Raw genomic sequence first — 18,803 nt, forward strand, 5'->3', positions numbered from 1 at the left:
TGAGGTCCAACTTTCCGACTCTGTTCCTTCCGTCCCTTTCCAGCTCTTTCCGTTAGATCCGTGTCCTGGTCCCCAGTTTTCTTCTTCATTGCCTCTCACCCTTTCTGCTCCAAGTTCTGCCATAACTAAGACCTCTCCTGCCCTGCCTTCGCTTAAGGCTCCTCCGCCTCTGTGTCCTCCACCCCCTGAAGGATATCTATCCTGCCGCTTCCTAGGGCCACCATTCTGTATTGCAAACGCTGTGCCGGGCTTTTTTCCTTCCAGTGCGCGCCACCCGGTCCTTGATAGCGAGAACACCAGGTCCTTCCGGCGCTCGCTGCCCGGCCCCTGGCTCCGGGGACTCCGGGGACACCGGGTACTTCCGGCTTTCGGGTGGGAAAGTGGTGGGAAGCGTCGCGGCTCCGACCGATCACTTAGGTGATCTCTGCGCTCTGAGCAGCCTCAGGTCAGTGCAGAGGCCGGAGGTCTGTGCCAGCGCGATGGCGCGGAAGAAAGTACGGCCCCGGCTGATCGCGGAGCTGGCCCGCAAGATTCGCGCCTATCGGGAGCTGAAGTCGCGGCCGCGAGACTCGGAGCGCTTCGCCTTGGACTACGAGACCATGACGCGGCCAAGGACCGGCCGCCGCCTACCGGAGCGGGCCTGGGCCGATGTGCGGAATGAGAGCCGCCTTCTGCAGCTTCTCAGCCGCCTACCGCTCTTCGGCTTAGGCCGCCTTGTCACGCGCAAGTCCTGGCTCTGGCAGCACGACGAGCCCTGCTACTGGCGCCTCACTCGCGTCCGTGCGGACTACACGGCACCGGTGCGTAGGCCCGCCCCTACCCGCTCCCACCCAGGGAACCCTGCCCAGCCTGGGCTGTCCCCGGCCTACCCAGAGTCGCAGAATCTAAACTGGAAGAGCTCCCTTTACAAATGGAGACTCTAAGTCCCTGAGAGCAAAGGGACTTTTTCTCAAGGTCACACCCCGTGTGAGGCAGTGGAAGAGCGGGGATAGAGGCAGCTTTTTAGTACAGTGGATAAAGACCCAAGCTTCCAGTTGGGCAACTGTGGCCCCTAGCTGTGTCATCTCAGGCAGGTCACTTAACCCTGTCTGGCCCTTGCTGCTCTTCTTTCTTAGAATTCATAATAAGACCGTAAGGGTTTAAAAAAAAAGGCAAGGAGCAAAACTCTTGGCGTCTACATCTTCAACAAGCTGACTTTTATTTGGGGTTAGGGAAGAATCCTAGTTCTAAAAATCTCTGTTGCTACTCACCGTAGACTAGCTTGTATCTTACCTGTTTGTTACAAAATAGTTTGTATTTGATTAATTTGTAGGTTTACCATCCCTGGGGTCAAGGAATAGAAGTTGCAGAAGGAGACTCATTGTAAGAAACATCTTAACAAATAGCTGCCCTAAAGTGGAATGAGCTGCCTCTGGAGGTCTTAAAGCAGATATTGGATAACCACTTAGTAGACACAGAGGGAATTCCTGGTCGTTTATGTGTCAGATTAGGTATTATCTAAGATCCCTTCCACCTGAAATTCTATGATTCTATTTTATGATTTATTTTATAATACCATGGGTTGCCTGAACCCCATGCTCCTGAGCTGAAGTAGGAGGAACAGTTCAGAGAAGAGAATCTTTGTATCCCTGGGTTAATCTCCCATTCTCTTTGTCATTGCTTTCTAGAATTTGGATCATGGAAAAGCCTGGGGGATCCTGACCTTCCAAGGTAAGGAAAATGGGGGGCTACAGGGCTCTGTGGCTGATTGCAAAGCAGACACCAGCCACATACTTCATGGTAACAAGACTGACTATGTCAGCAATATGTCCCCATTTGCTTCAACTTTTCCTCAGGTAAGACAGAGAGCCAAGAAAAAGAGATTGACCAGGTCATGTACCACGATTGGAGGCTGGTACCCAAGCATGAGGAGGAAGCCTTTAAGAACTTTATCCCCAAGTCAGAGGAAACCAACCGATATGTACCCTATCCTCCTTTGCTCCGGGCAATGATCTTTGCAGAACGACAGAAGCAGGGCAATCTCAGCACTGAGGAACCCATGATAGATTTAGAGAAAAGAATTGTTTTTCAAGAGCAAGATGCCAAGAACCAAGCAGAGGGCACTCCAGTATAAAGGTTCTAAACAGCATGTTTGGCCAAGTGCAGTGTGAACTTACCTTCCGAACATCCTTTTTAAAAGAATAATTTCAAGAAGTTATATTTTAGAAATCCAGTTTTATATACTGTGTCTCTGGTGATGCACTGACTAACCTGAACCCATGGAGCCCATTTGGTAGAGGTTGTGGTAAAGTTTAGCCTTTTATAAAGCCTGTGCCCTTTCACCATATCTCATTGTACCACCACTGAGTGTCCTGTCAGTTGGGCCTCTTAATTTTCCTTGAGAAAGTTCTGGAAGGGTTTTTGGGAGAGGTCACAGAGGCAGAGGTGCCTCGTGTGCTGCACAGCACATTTGTGTTTGTCCGTCAGTCCATGGACATTCTTCAAGCTTTAGTTGAATATCTGACTCTTAGAGTAGTCCAGTCTGCATGAAGCAGATAAAACTACTCTTGAGCTTCCTTTACTTTTATTTTACCATTCACTGGGAGTCATATACAAATAAATAATTCTGTACAAATAAAGGAAGGCAAACTCTTGCTATGTGGCTTGTCTTGTTCTTAAATCATCAAGATCCAAAGTATGTGGAAGCTGAGTTTTCATTTGTGAGCTGTGGAAGGGCCTTATGTGACTGCTGGATGCTGAGTGTGGGAGGTTTTTGTGGACCTCTGTCTAAATTACTACTTCTCTTCAGGGGAAATAGTTCCTGCTGTAAGAATTAAAATTGGTTTTAGTCAAATTAAGAGTTATAAAAAGTTGTGGTCTCCATTTATAAAAATTAACTCAAGTCATGAGGCTGTTAGTAGCAAGGTAGAGTTAACAGAGGGAAATGTAGCAAGGAGGTAGAAAATATTGCCTGGGGGGGGGGGGGTGTGTGGGAGGGGAATCTAGCTCAACACTGACAAAGGCTCCCTCAGGTCCTGATCTCCAACCAGGAATTGTGGTGGTCTCTTCAGCAAAAGCCACTAATGCAGAATCCAAAATGGAATCTGAATGTCTACCAGAATCCAAAGTCCAAATCAGGAAGCTGAAAATCAGAAGCTGAATCCAAAATGAGAATTGAAATGGGAATACCTGACTTCCTGTTGGGTCTCATTTTATAAGCTCTTTTCTCCACCCAACAGTTTTCCCCTTCACATCTCAGGAACCAATCATAGTTCCTTAATTTGTCTAGCACTGCAGGGAGGGGAGGGGCAGTGGGGAGTGTGAACTTAATTTTCTAGCAAAAGGTTCTTACCTAAGTAAGTACCTAAGTATGAAAGGAGGGGCACTCCCAAGTACTTGATTAAGTTAAAATAAACAAAGGGAGTTAAAAATTCCCTTTCAACTCTAAATGATCACCCTAGTGCAAATACTAATAATATGGAAATAGGTCTTGATCAATGACACATATAAAACCCAGTGGAGTTGTTCTTTGGCCTCAGGAGGGGGGTGGGAGGAAGGGAGGGAAAGAACATGATTCATGTAACCATGGAAAAATATTATAAAATAAATCTACTTTATGCTTTATTAAATAAAATACACTGCCCTAAACTATTAGACTAGCTCACTACAGAATATGACTTTCACAGATATTGGGATGAGAACAACATAGGATGATAGGTTATATAAAGAACATGATAATGTGTCAGGTTGCATGCAGGAAGTCATAAAGAAAAGATATTTAAAGCTTCATGTTCCTTTTTTTTAATAGAGTGGTAACATTCATAGCCTGTTTCTATAGTGCTTTATAACTTCCAAATCTGATTTAGTAAACATATATTAAGTGCCTTCTATGTGCCAGGCAGTGTGTTAAGCCCAATTACTTAAAAAAAAAATAGTTCCTGCCCTAATGGCTTTAACCAAAATAGGGAAGTTTGGAAGAGGAAGAGTTTTGGAGAAAGGATGAATTCTATTTTGGCTGTGATGATTTAAAGATGTCTTTAAGATATCCAATGGGCAGTTTGATTTTCCAGAACTGAAGTACAAGAGGAGTGACTGGAAATGGAGATACAGAAAAATAAATAAATAATATATCTATATATATCTATATATATATTATTTATATATATATATATATATATATATATATATATATATATATATATATATATATATATATATATATATATATTCATTGGTATAGAGATAGGTAAATCCATGAGAGCTGGTGAGTTAACAAGAGAGTTGAGGGTAGAAAAAAGAGGGCCTCAGATAGAATCTTGGGAAAAATCCAAGGGTGGGGGATAAGGTATGGGTGAGGAGCCAGTAAAAGGAGATGGAAGAGTAGTAGCCAAAGGAGAACAAGAAAATGGTCTTGAAAATCCAGAGAGAATATTTAGGAGAAAGGGCTACTTAACAGTGCCAAAACACATAGGTCCAAAAGGATGAGAACTGGAAAGAAAAAAAGAAAATTAAAAGATCATTAGTAACTTTGGAAAGAAGTCAGAAGATGCAGAGTTCAAATCCAGCCTCAGATCTGGGCAAATCACTCACCCCCCCCCCCAGTTTTGCCTCAGTTTCCTCATCTGTAAAATGGGGATCAAATAGCAACTACCTCCCAAGGCTCTATGAGGATCAAGTGAGATAATTTTAAAGGACCTGGCACATAGTAACTATTATATAAATGTTAGCTATTATTAGTGAATCTCATTTCCTTCTATATATTTTAAAGCTATCACTCTTGCTCTGACTTCACTTTCCTCCATTTTCTATCCCTACATAGGCTTGCTTTCTTAAAGACTCCTATCCCTTCCTAACTCTCAACCTTGATGCTATTGTCTTCCACTCTTATTCATATACTGGTGAATAGAACTAGAAGTCACAAAACTACCTGGGCCCAATACCAATTTGTTATATAATCTCAATGGGGCCTTTACTATGCTATGACAAGGCAGTACTGCTAATTCTCCCTGACTGACTTTTGATCCCATAACTGCTATTCCAAGCTTTTTATCTTTTAAGTCTTCCACATCTTCCCTTTTTATCCCGTTCCCCTCCCAACTCAGCTAAGGATCTTGTAAAGATAACTCCCCTTAAAAAGAAAAAAATAGGGGCAGCTGGGTAGCTCAGTGGATTGAGAGCCAGGCCTAGAGATGGGAGATCCTAGGTTCAAATCTGGCCTCAGCCACTTCCTAGCTGTGTGACCCTGGGCAAGTCACTTGACCCCCATTGCCTAGTCCTTACCACTCTTCTGCCTTGGAGCCAATACACAGTATTGACTCCAAGATGGAAGGTAAGGTTATTTTTTTCTTTTTTTTTTAAAACCCTTACCTTCCATCTTGGAGTCAATACTAAGTATCATTTCCAAGGCAGAAGAATGGGTAAGGGCTAGGTGAGTGGATGAAGTAACTTGCTCAGGGTCATATAACTAGGAAGTGTTTGAGGCCCAGTTTGAAGCCAGAACCTCTAGAGTCTTTAGACCTGTCTCTCAATCCACTGAGTCACTTAGCTGCCCCTGAAAACCCCTTCTTCGTTTGTACTCAATCCCATCTCTTCATCTTTTCTCTAGCTGATCAAATCTGAAGTTGTCCTCTCATCTCCTATCAACTACTTTCATCCCTACTTCCTTCAAACATCCCAAGCGTCTTTCATCTTAAAAAAAACCCCAAAATTCTTTACCATATCCCACTATCCCCTCAAGTTCTATAGCCCTAGATCTCTTCCCTTTCCCAACCACAGCTGCTCCCTAATGAAAGATCAAGAATAAATTCAGGAGCCACGAAGCATAGGGAAATACAAATTATGATTAAATAAAGGAATTTCAGAATTATTGAACATGGAAATATGTGAGTGATGGGAAGATCAAATTTGTGGTCTTGTGGCTGACTGAGGTGGTCTGGAGAAATATGTCATGGCATTTAAGATGGAAGAACTGGGAAGTTATGGAATTTGAAGAAACATCAACGTGTATTTTGAAGTCTGTTGGTATGAGGACTTCAGTTGAAGATGAAGATGAATATAAGCCAGTTTCTGTGGAGGGAGAATGAGATGGTACATAATGCCTTTTGGGATCTAGATTGAGTGAGAGACTTAAATAGCATGATCTTCAAAACGTGAGAGGTTGCTGATTGATGATGGCTAAGGGAGAAGTCTGAAATTGGCAAGAGAGAAAACAAGTTAATTTTGTGGGAGTAAGGAGAGACAATGTATAGTCTGTGCCATAAGAGGTCCAGGGAATGCAACATCACCCAAAGAGAAGAGATCTCTGAGTGAGGTGGAAGAAAAGGTCCAAAATGAAGAGAAGTTTCATGATGGTACTATGGTGGGGTGAACATAACTTGAGTGGAATGGGGCTGAAGCCCAAGAGGATGAGAAAACAGGATTAAAAGAACAGCCTTGGATAGAACCTTGGGGAATCATCCAGTCACAGGACAGGATATATGGGTAACAAGCTAGCAAAGGAGATTGGAGGAGCAGACAATGAGGTAGGAAAACCAGAAGTGGTGTTAGGAAAATTCTAATCTAGAGAGTATTTAGGGGAGGGTGGTTAACAGGCTCAAAAGCTAAAGTGGTGGGATAGGGGCATCACCAGGGGCAGAAGTTTGCTGACCATAAATGGTAAAAGCCTGCCTTGTGGTTGAGAGATGTGAATTTTCAAGGTCTAGCCTTTGCCCTTGAGCTCTCAATTCCCTGGCAGAGTGGCAGGTATTTGTTTTTTGAGTTAGCTGGAAGGTACTTTCTCTGAAGCAAACTCAGATGGGAAGAGGCCCTTATCAATGGGTTTAGAGTTGTTAAAAACCATAGAAATAATTTCCTTCAAATCCTTTAGTATATCAGTGAGAAAAGTCACAGATAGGTGATGTGCTTTGCCAAAAATTACACTGTAGCAATAAAGCTGAGATTTTAAGCCATATCCCTAGAAGAGGTTGTTTGTTGGTAGTTACTACTCATGTTCCATTCAGGAAACAGGCTGAGAAAACGCAAAATTATTTTACCCACAGTCAACAAGCATTTATTAACCATCCACTATGTGCCAGGCGTTGTGCGGAGGGCGGGGAGAGGGGCAGGAGCGGGGCTCACAGTCCACTCGTAAGACCACGCGAAACTATGGATAAACTAGGTGTAGACAGGTTAAATGGACCGCTATCACTGGAGTGAGGGGAGGCCCCCAGCAGAAAGTGGGCCTGCAGCGGTGAAGGCAGCCCTTGTGCCCCTCTTCCTCGTCGCTGCACCACAGGCTTTCCGGGAGGGCCAGGGAGACAATTCGATATCACCCAGCTCGGGCTTTTCAGGGCCTACCTAGTTCCTAAATTCGCCGACAGAGAAAAGACCCCAATGCGCTTGCCAACTGAAGCCGGAAGGCTCCACGTGACACTGGGCGCGGCCTCTTTAAGAGGGATCCACCTTTTCCTTCCTCCTCGTGCGCGTGCGCGTGCCGTGCCCGTCGGCTCCCACCGCTGCCGCCATCATGATCTGCCTGGTGCTGACCATCTTTGCCAACATCTTTCCCTCAGGCAAGTGGGGACGGGGCGGGGCGAGGGGGCCGAGGCCAGGCGGAGCTGGAGGGGCGCTCCTGGGGGCCCCTGACGCCGCTTTATTTACGCGCCGTTCTCCCCCCCCTCCCCCAGCCTGGACCGGCCTGAATGAGCGTACCTTTCTGGCTATCAAACCCGATGGCTTTCAGCGGCGCCTCGTGGGCGAGATCATACGGCGCTTCGAGAAGAAGGGTTTCAAGTTGGTGGGGCTGAAGCTGGTGCAGGTGAGCCCTGCGGGCTCAGGTCCTCCTCGCCAAAGGCCCCGCGCTGCTGTGTTCCCGGGTCTGTGCGCTTCTGCCCCTCCCCCTTTCCTCGGGCCGCACCCGGGAGGATGTCCCGGGATCCAGCGCCTTTGGGCTGAGCCTCCTCTGTCTACAGGCCTCCGAGGACCTGCTGCGGGAGCACTACTCGGCGCTGCGGGACCGGCCTTTCTACAGCCGTTTGGTCAAGTATATGAGCTCTGGCCCCGTGGTTGCCATGGTGAGGACGGGCGGGCGGGGGTGGGGCCAAGCGCTTGGTGGCGGCGGCGCCTGCCTCTTTGGCGCGGTTGTGGATGGTCCCTTCTGGGGACACTTGTAACCCGAGCCCCCGGACTGTTCTTTCTGGAAGGTGTGGCAGGGGCTGGATGTAGTGCGCTCTTCTCGGGCGCTCATCGGAGCCACCAACCCTGCTGACTCCGCACCCGGCACCATCCGTGGAGATTTCTGTATTGAAGTGGGCAAGTAAGACCTCGTGCTGCTGCTTTGCATGTCTTTGTGCCCCCTGCAGCCCCCAGAGTGGAGACACCGGGCTGTCTCCAGCCTCCTCGATGAACCCTCTTGTATGGCTTCTCCCTTATTGCCTGTCTCCTTAGTACTTGCCTTCTTTTTCTTCTCTTGACAGAAACGTCATTCATGGCAGCGACTCTGTGGACAGTGCCCGCCGGGAGATTGCCCTCTGGTTCCATGCGGATGAGCTGCAGTGCTGGGAAGACGGCGCCGAACGGTGGCTCTATGAGTAGCTAAGCCCTGCCTCGGGTCGGGTGGGGGGGCTGCTAGAGAGCTTCCTTGGGGTATGCCTGGGAAGAGAGGGGCTTTGCTTTTGCATCTGAAGCCCCCTCCAGGGCATGATCAAATCCATTCCTTGTCTTAAGCCCCTACTTTGTAAATGGAGACCTGAATGGAGTATTTCTGTAGGAAATTTTTCTCCTGGGTTGCTTTGCTGCACACAATCCGGGTAGTTTGCAGGGAGGGGTAGAGGCTCTCCTGGTGTTTGGCCTGGGAATGAGGAAAACCTTAGACCCCAGAGCTAAGCCCTGTAGATTGCCAGTCCTAAGGCCAGGGGACCAAGGTCATCCTTTGGGAGATGGGAACCAGGAGATACTGATAATTGAGCATACTTTGTTCTAGCAGGTCTGTGTGGTCTTTGTCTATCAGTAATGGGTCATTTAGCAGTCAGTATGGCCAGAATATTGTTTTGAATGTTGAAGGAGCTTCCCCTCCTCCCCCTGAGCCTGGCTGGGATAGCCACTTAGGGTAGCCGGTGTAAGCAGAGCCTGAGGAAGGGCAGTGACAAGCTAGACAGAGAATCCTCCAACTCTCTGATGGCCAGGGTGGGACCTGAATTGAATCCTCTTCCCTTTGAGCTGCAGCCCTTCTCCCTTCCTAGGATAGGATGTTTATGGCATAAGGGAAATGCAACAGCTTTTAAAGAATAATAAATTATGTAAAACCTTTTTCTTGTCTCTTACTTTGGGTTCAGGCATTATAGAGATCAGCTAAAATGAAGTAAAAGAGCACATGGGGGCATACAGGATATTCCCAGTAAGTAAACAGACAGGTAGCCCAGGTTAAAGAAGGCATCAGGGATGATTTAACACGTTTATTACATACAGAACAGGTACATGGTTCAGTTGCAGGGCCAAAGCCTGGGGAGAGTATTCCTACTGCCCTCTCTTTACAAGGACACAAGTCTTAGTGCTAACTGTGCAGTGTTCAGGCCTTCAAAGACACTTGGAAATCCTTTTGTAACATATAATGAACTTTACATACATCACAGTGGAAAAATGGCAGGGAGAACTGGAGAAGCTAGTCAGCTTTCATCTTTTGTCGCATGACTGAGGGGAAAGGACGGGTACTAAACCTGGGGTTGCCCTCAATAGTGTGCTTCTCTTAAGAGGACCATGGGGCCAGCCGGGGGGGATTGCTAAACTGCCCCCAGCAGGAAGGGAAGGAAATCAGCAGCTGGGAGTCCTGTAAAAAAACTCAATCCTTTATCCCCAGGGGACTAAATAGCAACTGCAGTCTGGGAGGGAGACATAAGTAAGGCCGACAACTCTGATCATCCCCCAGGACTGGTGGCTGCTGAAGCACAGTCTGTGTGTGAAACTACCATTCAATTCGGTGGGCTGTGTGGCACCAGGGTTGGGAACCAGACCTCAGAGCAGTTTCCTTAGAACCACTTTTCTTTCCCTCACCACTCAGGGGCCCGGCCCAAGATGGCTCCTTTTCCTCTCTCCCAGCAGCAGGCATCTGCTCCAGGACAGCAAACCTCCCAGGCCAACCCTAGGCACTTAATAATGTGGCCAGGGAGCTCAGACTCTACAGGCATTCCTGCTCTGGGAGGACATCTTTACACAGCACCTGGGCACACTATGCTTTTATTGCCTTCAGAGATTCAAGGCAAGAGGCTGACCCCTGAGAGTCACAGTCCAGGAATGGTGGCTCCCTTGTACCTTCTGAAACTAGGAGGGGCGAGGAAGCTCAAGGGGAGGGGGGGTAGCGCTGAGCCTGGACAGTGCAGTAAAGCTGAAGGAGTTGGTCAGGGAGGAGGGACAAGGGCTGGCACAACTCCGGCCAGAATGCAGGTCACCTCATGCTCAGTGGCCTGGGGGAGGGGATGAGACCCAGGCTCACCAGGTGAGTCTGGCCAAATGCTCTAAGGCTGACGTCACCTCTCTGTGGAGGATGATGGGTCCCTAGTCCCAGGAGTAATAGGTTGGAATTCTTGATAAGTATGACTACCAGATGCCCCTTAAGGCAGTACTGATCCTCTCCTAGGCTGTTTCTCTTGGCAAAGGCCAGAAGCCTAGGCCCCGAACATGCACATAAATTCTAAGTGGAAGGGGTAGGGCTGAGCAGGGTTCTCCCCATTATGACTTGGCATCAAGGTAACAAAGTTCTTAGTAGGAAATAGAGGAGGAGGGGAAGGCTCCAAATGGGAGAATTCATTGGCATACCCCCCCCCCAACCCCCACCCAAATATGTGGCTTGGTGGGCACAAGCCCAGACAAAAATGTGCTCCTGTCAGCCCCCTGGGCCATCTGCTTTTCAGCCTAGAACCCGGTGCCCTACTCATGCAACACAGTCTGCCACAGGCTTCTGGCTCCTCCACTGGCCTAAAGCCCAGGCTGGCCCCCAGGATCCTACTGCTCCCATCTAATTGTCTCCACTCCCCCTTTCCTTTGGCCAAGTCTGCCATATCCTCCCTGCCCACTTGAGAAGCCTCCGGTCCTATGGTGAAAGCTGCAAATTGAGAGGTTAGAAAAAGGGCAGGCAGGTGCTTTTGGCCACCCAGAAGGGCTGATGGCGTCCCTAGTGGTGGGAGGAGGGCAGGAGTTCTGTATGTACACCTTGGTGTTCAGGCAGGAGGGGAGGGGTGGCCGGTGGGCAATGGGCTCTCACTCAGGAATGTAGGAGACCTGCCACACAATGATGTGGCTCCTTTCAGCCTTGGACAACATGGGTTTCACCTGATTCACATCCCCTGCATTCTCCTCTGATTCATCATCTTCTCCATCACCTGTGGAGAGGGGCAAGAAGGCCCATCAAAAAGGGCATCGGGTGTCTAAAACAGCCTGGTTCTGCCCCCAAGGAAGAGATCCCAGTTGGGGTAAAGACCCTGTCCCCCAAGCAGACTGTCACTAGCCTACCTGCCATGTGGCCATCTACTTACCAATTCGAAAATCTATGTAGCCTTCACCACCACTTAATACAAGCACATTCTTCAGCTTTTGGCCCTCAGGGTCTGAGGCTGTGGGGCCCGGGTTCTCCGAGGGGCTATCCAGCACGCTGCCATTGAGGGTCGCCAGTACATTCCCTAGAAGAGCAGAGTGGGCTTCAGAGGAATACTCAAGAGTTCTCAGCCCAAGTGTAGGTGGCAGATATAGGAAAGTGATTCAGGGAAGAAGACCTGGAATACATCAGGGAGGGAAACCCAGAATGGCCTACAGGAGAGGCAGCTGGTATTCTGACCTGGCACAGAGACAAAAAACTTGACGGCGTCCCGGTGGCCATGGAAGCATAGTTGAGCTTGTGCCATGGAACAATAAGGGATGAAGCTGCTGGCTGACCTGTCACTACTGTCATCTCCATACACATGGATGATGCCACCAGGTCGAGGTCCCTCCCCTGATGTAGGGGATGTCTTGTTGGCTGGAGATAAGAGACAAAGAAGGTGGGATAAGTCTTCCTCCAGGGACATAAGGCCCAGGGGGTTTAAGGGGAAGAGAGAGGTTTGGAGCAACCCAGTCACCCAGGATAGAAGAGTCTGGAGCAGGACCACTGCTGACACTCCCCAGCCCATGATGCAGGTCTGTGTCCCCTGAACCAGGAGACAGAGTATGAAAAGGTTACGTGGCTCAAAAAGGCTACTCTAGTTATCCAACCCACTCAGCTGAAGAAAGCTGCTCTTCATCCTGCTTTCAGGACAGGAGCCTATTAGGACCCCCTTTGGAGCTGAACTTACCACGGAGCCCAAGGAGTTGGCCACGGTGCAGGACGACCGCTATGTAAAAAGGAGAGAGAGAGAAGTTGTGATGGGAAAGTGACAGGTTCTTCTCTGCACTGTGGGACCAGGAATAGGGACTGGGGATATGGGGATATTAAGAAGCAAGTAAACAGTGGAGACCCATTTCTGCCTTTTCTTTAGAGCATTTGAGAGGGGCCTTGGATTTCCAAAGCTCTGCTGGTCAGATAGTAGGAGAATCCCAAGACCACATGCTTCACCATGGGAGTCTGGAGGTATCAGCACTGCAGAGAGGGCTGTGCTCAACAAGTCCAACCCTGCCCCCTGAAGTCAACAATGTCCAGGCCCAGGTCTGGAGACCACTTACTCTCAGTTAGTGGGATGGAGATGACAACACCATTGCCTGTGCCCACCCAGAGACGGTTGCCTGCGATAAGAAGAGCTGTAATGCGCACGAAGGAGAAGCCTAGTTTGCCAGTGCCTGAGTGCCAGAGAGAAGGGCAGAATCAGTGGAACCAGGGACTCATTTTGAAGTTCTGGCAGTACCTTTGTCCAACCCAGTCCAAGCTTCTCACCTAGCATCTTGCTGACATAAGGTTCAATGTCAACATCCTGCAAGTGTTGATGGGTATGGGCATGGTAGAGTCGCAACGTAGAATCCAGACGGATGGAGACCCACACACCATCACCAATCCATGCCAGCTGCCGCACCTGACTCTCCCGCCGTGGATGAGCATCAAATGACTTCTGTAGTACAAATGTGGCCCATGAGCAAGAAAGCAGGTCAGCCTCCTAAGACCTGGTGCTGAAGCTACCATGATGCCTCTGGGCTCATCACATCTTAGCACGCAGCTTAGACCAAGGGGAGACACTTTTTCCCTACTCTGTTTCTTTTTGGCAAGTAGGCCTGTTGAGCAATCCACCACTGCTGTAGTTAAGACTAACTTTCAGGAGCGTGAATCAAGAATAAGAAGTTCTCATGAATTCACCATTCTGACTCCCTTAAAGTTTTATTTAGCACCATGGTTCCTCCTAGCCTGGGAGCCCCTGCCAACCCCACCACTGGCTGCTCACCTCTATCTGCATGGTTTTGGGCTGAATAACATGGACCTTGTTCTTATAGCCACACCAGACCCGATCATAGACGACGGCCATGCAGCGGATTGAGTGGTGTGGGTGACCCAAGTCCATTAGATGATAGTTGCTGAGGTCCCACTGGCCATCTAGAAAGAAATCCCAGGGCTCAGAGATGATGAAGAATGAAGCCAGAACACCTCACAGCTGCTCCCCAGGCTGGACCAGCTCATCATGTACAGGACACAGTTTCTACCAACCATCAAAGCTTAGGGTGGGCCCTGCCTGACAGTGGGAAAGGGATTCCAGGGTGACCATCTTGTGACTTACCCAGGGCCTTCCTTATTACCTCCCAGAAAGGCAGGGAGAAGGTCAAGGAACCTTTGTCCCCATAAGTCCAGGACCCAATAATTCTGTCCCATCCCTGGCCTCACCTTCCCCACGGTGAAAAATGGCCAACGTCCCATCTGCTAATGCCACCAGCACCCGGCCTTTTACATGCCTGAAAAAGAAGTCTTAGTTAATCAAGAGCCAGGACCCAATCAATCTCAGGGATGGTGGTACCAATTCTGACCTGGCATAGATAGGGTGTGGAGCAAAGCCCTGCTTCTCCCTGCCTTCCAGGGCATTGTCAGACTCGTGCCAGAGTGAATGGTCGTCACTGGGCTAGGTGGGAGTTCCCCTCCACCCCCAGCTAATTGTTTCTGCTTCCCTAGAATGTACTTACACCAGGCTCAGAACAGAGTCCTTCAGCTTGATGGAATGCAGACATTTCTTCCAGTTGGCTACTGCTGAGTGTACGTAGAGCCTGGGAGGGGAAGAAAGTGGGTAAGAGAGTGAATGACTCCAGCCTCCAAACACCTCAGATGCCCCCAGTTCCAATCTACCTCCACAGCAGTTTTTTCTCCAGATATGGCACTGACAGTTCCACCCTGCACCCTAACCACAGAACGTACCAACCATTCTGTGCTCCCAGCCACATGGTAGGAGCGGCACTGGTGCCTGCTACACTGGACTCTCCAGCCGCTTCCTGTTCTTGCTGTGTGGTGCTGGAGTCAGCCTTTGGCCCATTCTCACTGAAAAGACAATGCAAGTCTGTAGACAGGCCTTGTAGTTTTGAGAAAAACATCTGGGTTCCTCCAAGAAAGGAGGCCAGGCCCTTGAAGTTGAGCTCAGTTAGTCCATCAGGTAGAGCTTCACCATGAGAGTGATGCTCCAACACAGAGCTCCCCCATTCTGACCTAAGTCTTTGGTTCCCAGGATGGTCAAAGCCCTGCTTCTTGTGCCAATCCCTAGGAGAAAAGACTAGTTCTTTAGCTCCCGCCCTTTCCTCAGCACAGAGCCCACACTTGGCACACAGCTCCCTGGCCAGCCTTTCCTTATTTTATTGTTCCTTTGGGCTCAACCTTCCAATCTCTCAGCACAGAAAGGAACCTTGGCAAGTCTTCAGGATTCCCACCTGCTTGGCTGGCTGCTGACACTTGGTGTTGGGGCTGGATCAGTGAAGACATGCTCAGTGAGGGGTCCAGGCCTAACTGAGGTCATTTCAACTTCACTTGGTCCTGGTTCTGGCACCTCTGTGGCTTCTGTTGCCTCCTCTGTGGACTGAGACTGGTTGATCTTCCCATTGTTGACGGTGGCTACCTCACCTAAAGAAAAGAATCAGAAGTACTGATGGCAGAGAAGATAGAGCTACAGACATTCAAGGTGGAATACTTTCTGAGAAAGAGGAATGAAGGACAGGGTACTTCAGGGGAGGAGGGAGAAACCATAACACACACATCATAGTTCTGGTCTGTGAAGCCTAGAGGAGATTATTGCTTTGGCTGGCCCCAACCCCAGGCACCCCAAAATTCCAGATCCTGTGACTTACCTTGCCCTTTGTCCAGCACAGGGGTATCTCCACGAGAGGAACAGTTGCTTCGTGGCACATTACATCGGGTGGCACAACCCACCAATGTGATCCCAGCTAGGACCCCATCAGTCCCTGAATCCTCCGGGTTCATATCACCCTCCAGGAAGATCTCACCAGGGGGATAGTCAGTGTCACTGGCCGCTAAAGGGGGAAGATTACCAATAGCAACTTAGTCACTTGTAAGATTCTGCAGCCAAATCTCATATCCCATCACACTTTAGCTCTTAAATAAGTCATCCTCTGTCCCCCCCACCCCCCAAAATACCACCCTAATGCCTTGCCCAGGCAGCCTGGGAATCCAGCTTCCTATGTTAATGATCAGACAAATCCTTAGAATCATAAGACTAGATGAAGCTTGGCCCCCTACCAATTTGAACCATCTTACTCCCCCCCCCACCCCCCCACCGACACTTAAGTTGATACCACCAAAATTAGCAAAAGGTTGTAAGTCTCTGGTTTCTTGTCCTCAATAACAAGTGATAAAATTGAGTGAAAGTGGGAAAGTGAGGATTGGCTGAGCTTTGAGTTATAGGTAATCGAGTGAGAGAGGGGAGTTGAATCTGCTAAGAGAGATAGGAGGAACTGATTCTCCACCAAGGCTTTAACCAGGGGAACTTCTGTACCTACCAGGAATACTGGAAATGCAGAGAACATGGGCATTGCAAACAGTAAACTGGTCCACCACTGTGCCTGGCTGGTTGGCATCAATGATTACCACTTTACTTGTGGTCAGGGTACTGGTGAGAATCCAGACTCTACTTGAGGTGGCATCCATCTCATGTAGCTCCTTCCCCTGCAGAATATGTAAAGGAGTTGCTCAGAGCTCCAGATGCCACTCCAGGCAAAACGGGAGCAGCAACAGAAAGATGAAATTATTAGACAAAGCCTAGACAAGGATGACTGGAGAAAAATTGCCCAGAACTCCTTGGGAGCTTCACTGAAAGTCTAATGCCTTAGGAAAAGGGAACTAAGGTGCTTTCATCTTATTCCTCAGGAACAGAAGAAGCTGCAAAAGACTCTGGGAAACCACCTGCAACCATGTCATCCATCTGAACCATGTATCTGCCCACAGTGCTTCTGGCTGAGGCCTCATATTGCCACTTACCTCTCACCCCTTCCCATATTTTACTTCTCCCCAAAGAAGGATGAAAGAACTAGATGTGATGGCTAAAAAACTAGAGGTAGGCAATGGGTCCCCAGAATAAAAATCCTCTCATAGCATACTTTTAGTTCTCTGGCACCTAGCAAGGAAATCAGAAGCCAACTGATTGCATTGTAGGTAGTTAATGAGAGGCATGTGTTCTAATTCTACCTCATACACATAAGGAAGTGGCAAGAAATTTCTGTTGTCCTGACCTTTTTCTTTTCTGGAGATGTATGGTTACTCTTGTTCTCTCCTTCTACTTCTCGGTCACAGGTCAGGGGGTCACGACCCAAAGTTGGCTTGGTTCCATTCCCAGAGTCTTCTTCATTTGGCTTCCAACCACTCAAGTTGACCCCTGCTGCACACCATAGCTAGAGGGAAAGTAGACAGAAAAGGAAAGGAAGCTAAGGCTTGCCACTCCAAAAGGAGAATATTTATAAATATGGTGAATCCTATCCTTTCTTGAAGACCTGAAACACATTAGCTCCCAAGGTGTCCCACTTTGCCTGTGAGCAGCTCTAATCATTACAAAGCTTTTCCTGATGTTAAGCCTCAATTTGCCTCTGCTGCTTCCACACATTACTCCTTGGTCTGTCCTTTGGGGGCTTCCATAACAATCTAATCCCTCTTCCACAGGAAAATTCTTCAGATACCTGAAAAGGGTTATGATCAACTTTTGAAACTTCTTTTCTCCAAGCTAACTGTCCCCACTTCTTGAATTCAAAGTCATTCACCAGCTTCAGTGCCCTTTGCCAGATGCTTCCAGCTTATTTTGCCCTTTTGAACATGTTTTCACTCAAAAGTGAATGAATTGGGACACTTACTTTCATAGTAGGGTCTTTTTCTACTAGTGGGCGGCAGTACACAGGCACAGGAACATTCTTCATTCTGGTATCTTCTTGGCCTCCATTGGGACTTAGCTGTTAAAAAAAAAAAGAGGGAGGAAATCAAAAAGGTGCAGCAGTGGGGAAAACCCTGTGAAACCCTTCACTCTAGGGCTGGGCTAACACAAATCCTAGGAAAAGGCATCTGCCCTCTTTCTCCAAAGATATTCAGAAATATCCATGCAACTGATATGGTGAAGGAACTCCATTTTGGGGATACAAATGGATCTGACCCAAGCCTGAGAGTGACCTTTCCTACTGTCTTCCCCCTTCATTAGTCTCTTTAAACTTAGCATTTCTTCTACTCTTTTGGCTTTCAGTTTCAGGTAATTTCCTTTTCTCTAGCTCTATTTCCTGGGAGACTAAGAATCAATCGACCTGTAAATTAAATATGAGTTACCGATCATAATTGTCTCCCAGAGAAAGTCTAGGATAAGATTATCATATATGTGTGCAGCATTAGGTTTCCAATAGAAGATGGGAAGTGGAGTTACCCAAGGTTGAAAGTTCAGGTAGTGGAAAGAAAAAGAAGGATGGACTACTGAGCATCCACATTATAACATGAATAATTTCAGTGTCCTTACATACAATACAGGCTTTCTTGATTTTCCCTATCTCTACAGTAGAATGGATTTACTAGTAGTTGACTGTTTCTTTTGTATATTTGTTCAGGCTAAAATCAGATAATAAGGAAGTATTTGTTGAATTGAAGGGGGCCTTTGACATTTTCTCCCCCAAGTCAAGATTGCCTATTTTTCAAGTAGTTTGTGGGTGGGTAGGGTAATAAGGGAAGAAGAGAAATGGGTTGCAAGAAGTAAGAGAGAGAGATTTTTGCAAGAGCCGGCTGCATGCCAGGAACTAATGATGCTGGATCTGGAACACAGAGGAGGGATAAAGAGAGAACACCAACAGTTACTTGGGGTTCTTGGACTTCCTGTCTCTTGAGCTGACTGCAGCTCTTAGACTTCCTCTCACTTGAGCTGAGGAATTTTTAACTTCCTGCACCTTGGAGCTGAAAAGACTTACCTTGATTGTTCTTGACTGAAGAAACCCTTCCTTTGCTTTAAAAACAAACTGTTCCTGTATGCTGAAAGTGTTCCTGTCTACTAAGAAGATTTATGGCCAGCTAAACTGAGCAAAACTAGTGTTGGTGAGGCCCAAGACCAACTCTATCCTGGCCACGCTAGGGTGGATCCAACCATCCGAGTTCATTCCTAAATATATCTGAAAACCTGTTACATCCTACAAATCAATCTGAGAGGATTAAATAGTGTCAGGTTTAGCTAGTCAAGATTTTGGGATCTAGACAGACAGGCTAGGGCTTAAGGAGCATCAAGATAAAGAAGGCACCTCCATGAGGAGGTTTTAGAAGGTGGGAGGCTAGTGAGAATTTCATTAGAGCTAGGGAATCCTTCTCCTTAATCCTCCCTTCATAATAAATTGTTTTTCAAGAATAAATCCCTATACCTGTTTTTTAACAACATGTCTGATAGACTGAACAGCGCACTGGT

General features: G+C 47.8%; 3 protein-coding genes across 48 annotated transcripts in view; 2 read left to right on the top strand and 1 right to left on the bottom strand.

Annotated features, from left to right (window-relative positions):
- Position 1: 1 nt before the first annotated feature.
- MRPS34 (mitochondrial ribosomal protein S34) lies at positions 2-2,633 on the top strand. 2 transcript variants are annotated; one of them, XM_001364999.4, is made up of 3 exons: positions 2-800; positions 1,668-1,710; positions 1,836-2,633. In XM_001364999.4, exons 1-3 carry the CDS (start codon positions 480-482, stop codon positions 2,111-2,113), a joined length of 642 nt encoding a protein of 213 aa, XP_001365036.1. In that variant the 5' UTR covers positions 2-479; the 3' UTR covers positions 2,114-2,633. The 2 variants fall into 2 exon arrangements, with proteins under 2 accessions (XP_001365036.1, XP_056661627.1); XM_056805649.1 differs by having other exon boundaries at positions 54-800; positions 1,668-2,633.
- A 2,901-nt stretch (positions 2,634-5,534) lies between these two features.
- On the top strand, positions 5,535-9,264 carry NME3 (NME/NM23 nucleoside diphosphate kinase 3). Of its 3 annotated transcripts, none has more exons than XM_007499362.3 (5): positions 5,535-7,529; positions 7,644-7,774; positions 7,929-8,030; positions 8,160-8,268; positions 8,433-9,264. In XM_007499362.3, exons 1-5 carry the CDS (start codon positions 7,484-7,486, stop codon positions 8,552-8,554), a joined length of 510 nt encoding a protein of 169 aa, XP_007499424.1. In that variant the 5' UTR covers positions 5,535-7,483; the 3' UTR covers positions 8,555-9,264. The 3 variants fall into 3 exon arrangements, with proteins under 3 accessions (XP_007499424.1, XP_001362809.1, XP_056661629.1); XM_001362772.4 differs by having other exon boundaries at positions 5,590-7,529; positions 8,160-8,272; XM_056805651.1 differs by having other exon boundaries at positions 7,083-7,529; positions 7,644-9,264.
- A 131-nt stretch (positions 9,265-9,395) lies between these two features.
- The window catches only part of MAPK8IP3 (mitogen-activated protein kinase 8 interacting protein 3), an 88,930-nt gene continuing 79,522 nt past the window's right edge, over positions 9,396-18,803 (bottom strand). For all 43 annotated transcript variants that reach the window (XM_056805645.1, XM_056805641.1, XM_056805634.1 and 40 more), the window contains 15 exons: positions 17,233-17,328; positions 16,621-16,779; positions 15,892-16,057; positions 15,223-15,405; positions 14,809-14,998; positions 14,306-14,425; positions 14,077-14,157; positions 13,784-13,851; positions 13,350-13,498; positions 12,851-13,022; positions 12,643-12,756; positions 12,276-12,314; positions 11,783-11,962; positions 11,484-11,627; positions 9,396-11,330 (listed from right to left, as the gene is read on the bottom strand). In XM_056805645.1, coding sequence (XP_056661623.1) covers positions 11,209-11,330; positions 11,484-11,627; positions 11,783-11,962; positions 12,276-12,314; positions 12,643-12,756; positions 12,851-13,022; positions 13,350-13,498; positions 13,784-13,851; positions 14,077-14,157; positions 14,306-14,425; positions 14,809-14,998; positions 15,223-15,405; positions 15,892-16,057; positions 16,621-16,779; positions 17,233-17,328 — 1,983 coding nt within the window. In that variant the 3' untranslated portion in view covers positions 9,396-11,208. The remainder of the gene's footprint in view (positions 11,331-11,483; positions 11,628-11,782; positions 11,963-12,275; positions 12,315-12,642; positions 12,757-12,850; positions 13,023-13,349; positions 13,499-13,783; positions 13,852-14,076; positions 14,158-14,305; positions 14,426-14,808; positions 14,999-15,222; positions 15,406-15,891; positions 16,058-16,620; positions 16,780-17,232; positions 17,329-18,803) is intronic.

This window comes from Monodelphis domestica, chromosome 7, assembly GCF_027887165.1.
Source record: "Monodelphis domestica isolate mMonDom1 chromosome 7, mMonDom1.pri, whole genome shotgun sequence".
In the NCBI taxonomy this organism is placed as follows: Eukaryota; Metazoa; Chordata; class Mammalia; order Didelphimorphia; family Didelphidae; genus Monodelphis; species Monodelphis domestica.

What these genes read in the sequence shown, in the direction of transcription:
- NME3 (XM_056805651.1), top strand. Translation starts at nt 7,484, where the DNA reads ATGATCTGCCTGGTGCTGACCATCTTTGCCAACATCTTTCCCTCAG. An exon ending in TGCCAACATCTTTCCCTCAG is followed by an intron (nt 7,530 to 7,643) that starts GCAAGTGGGGAC and finishes CCCCTCCCCCAG; the next exon opens with CCTGGACCGGCCTGAATGAG.
- MRPS34 (XM_056805649.1), top strand. Translation starts at nt 480, where the DNA reads ATGGCGCGGAAGAAAGTACGGCCCCGGCTGATCGCGGAGCTGGCCCGC. An exon ending in GTGCGGACTACACGGCACCG is followed by an intron (nt 801 to 1,667) that starts GTGCGTAGGCCC and finishes ATTGCTTTCTAG; the next exon opens with AATTTGGATCATGGAAAAGC.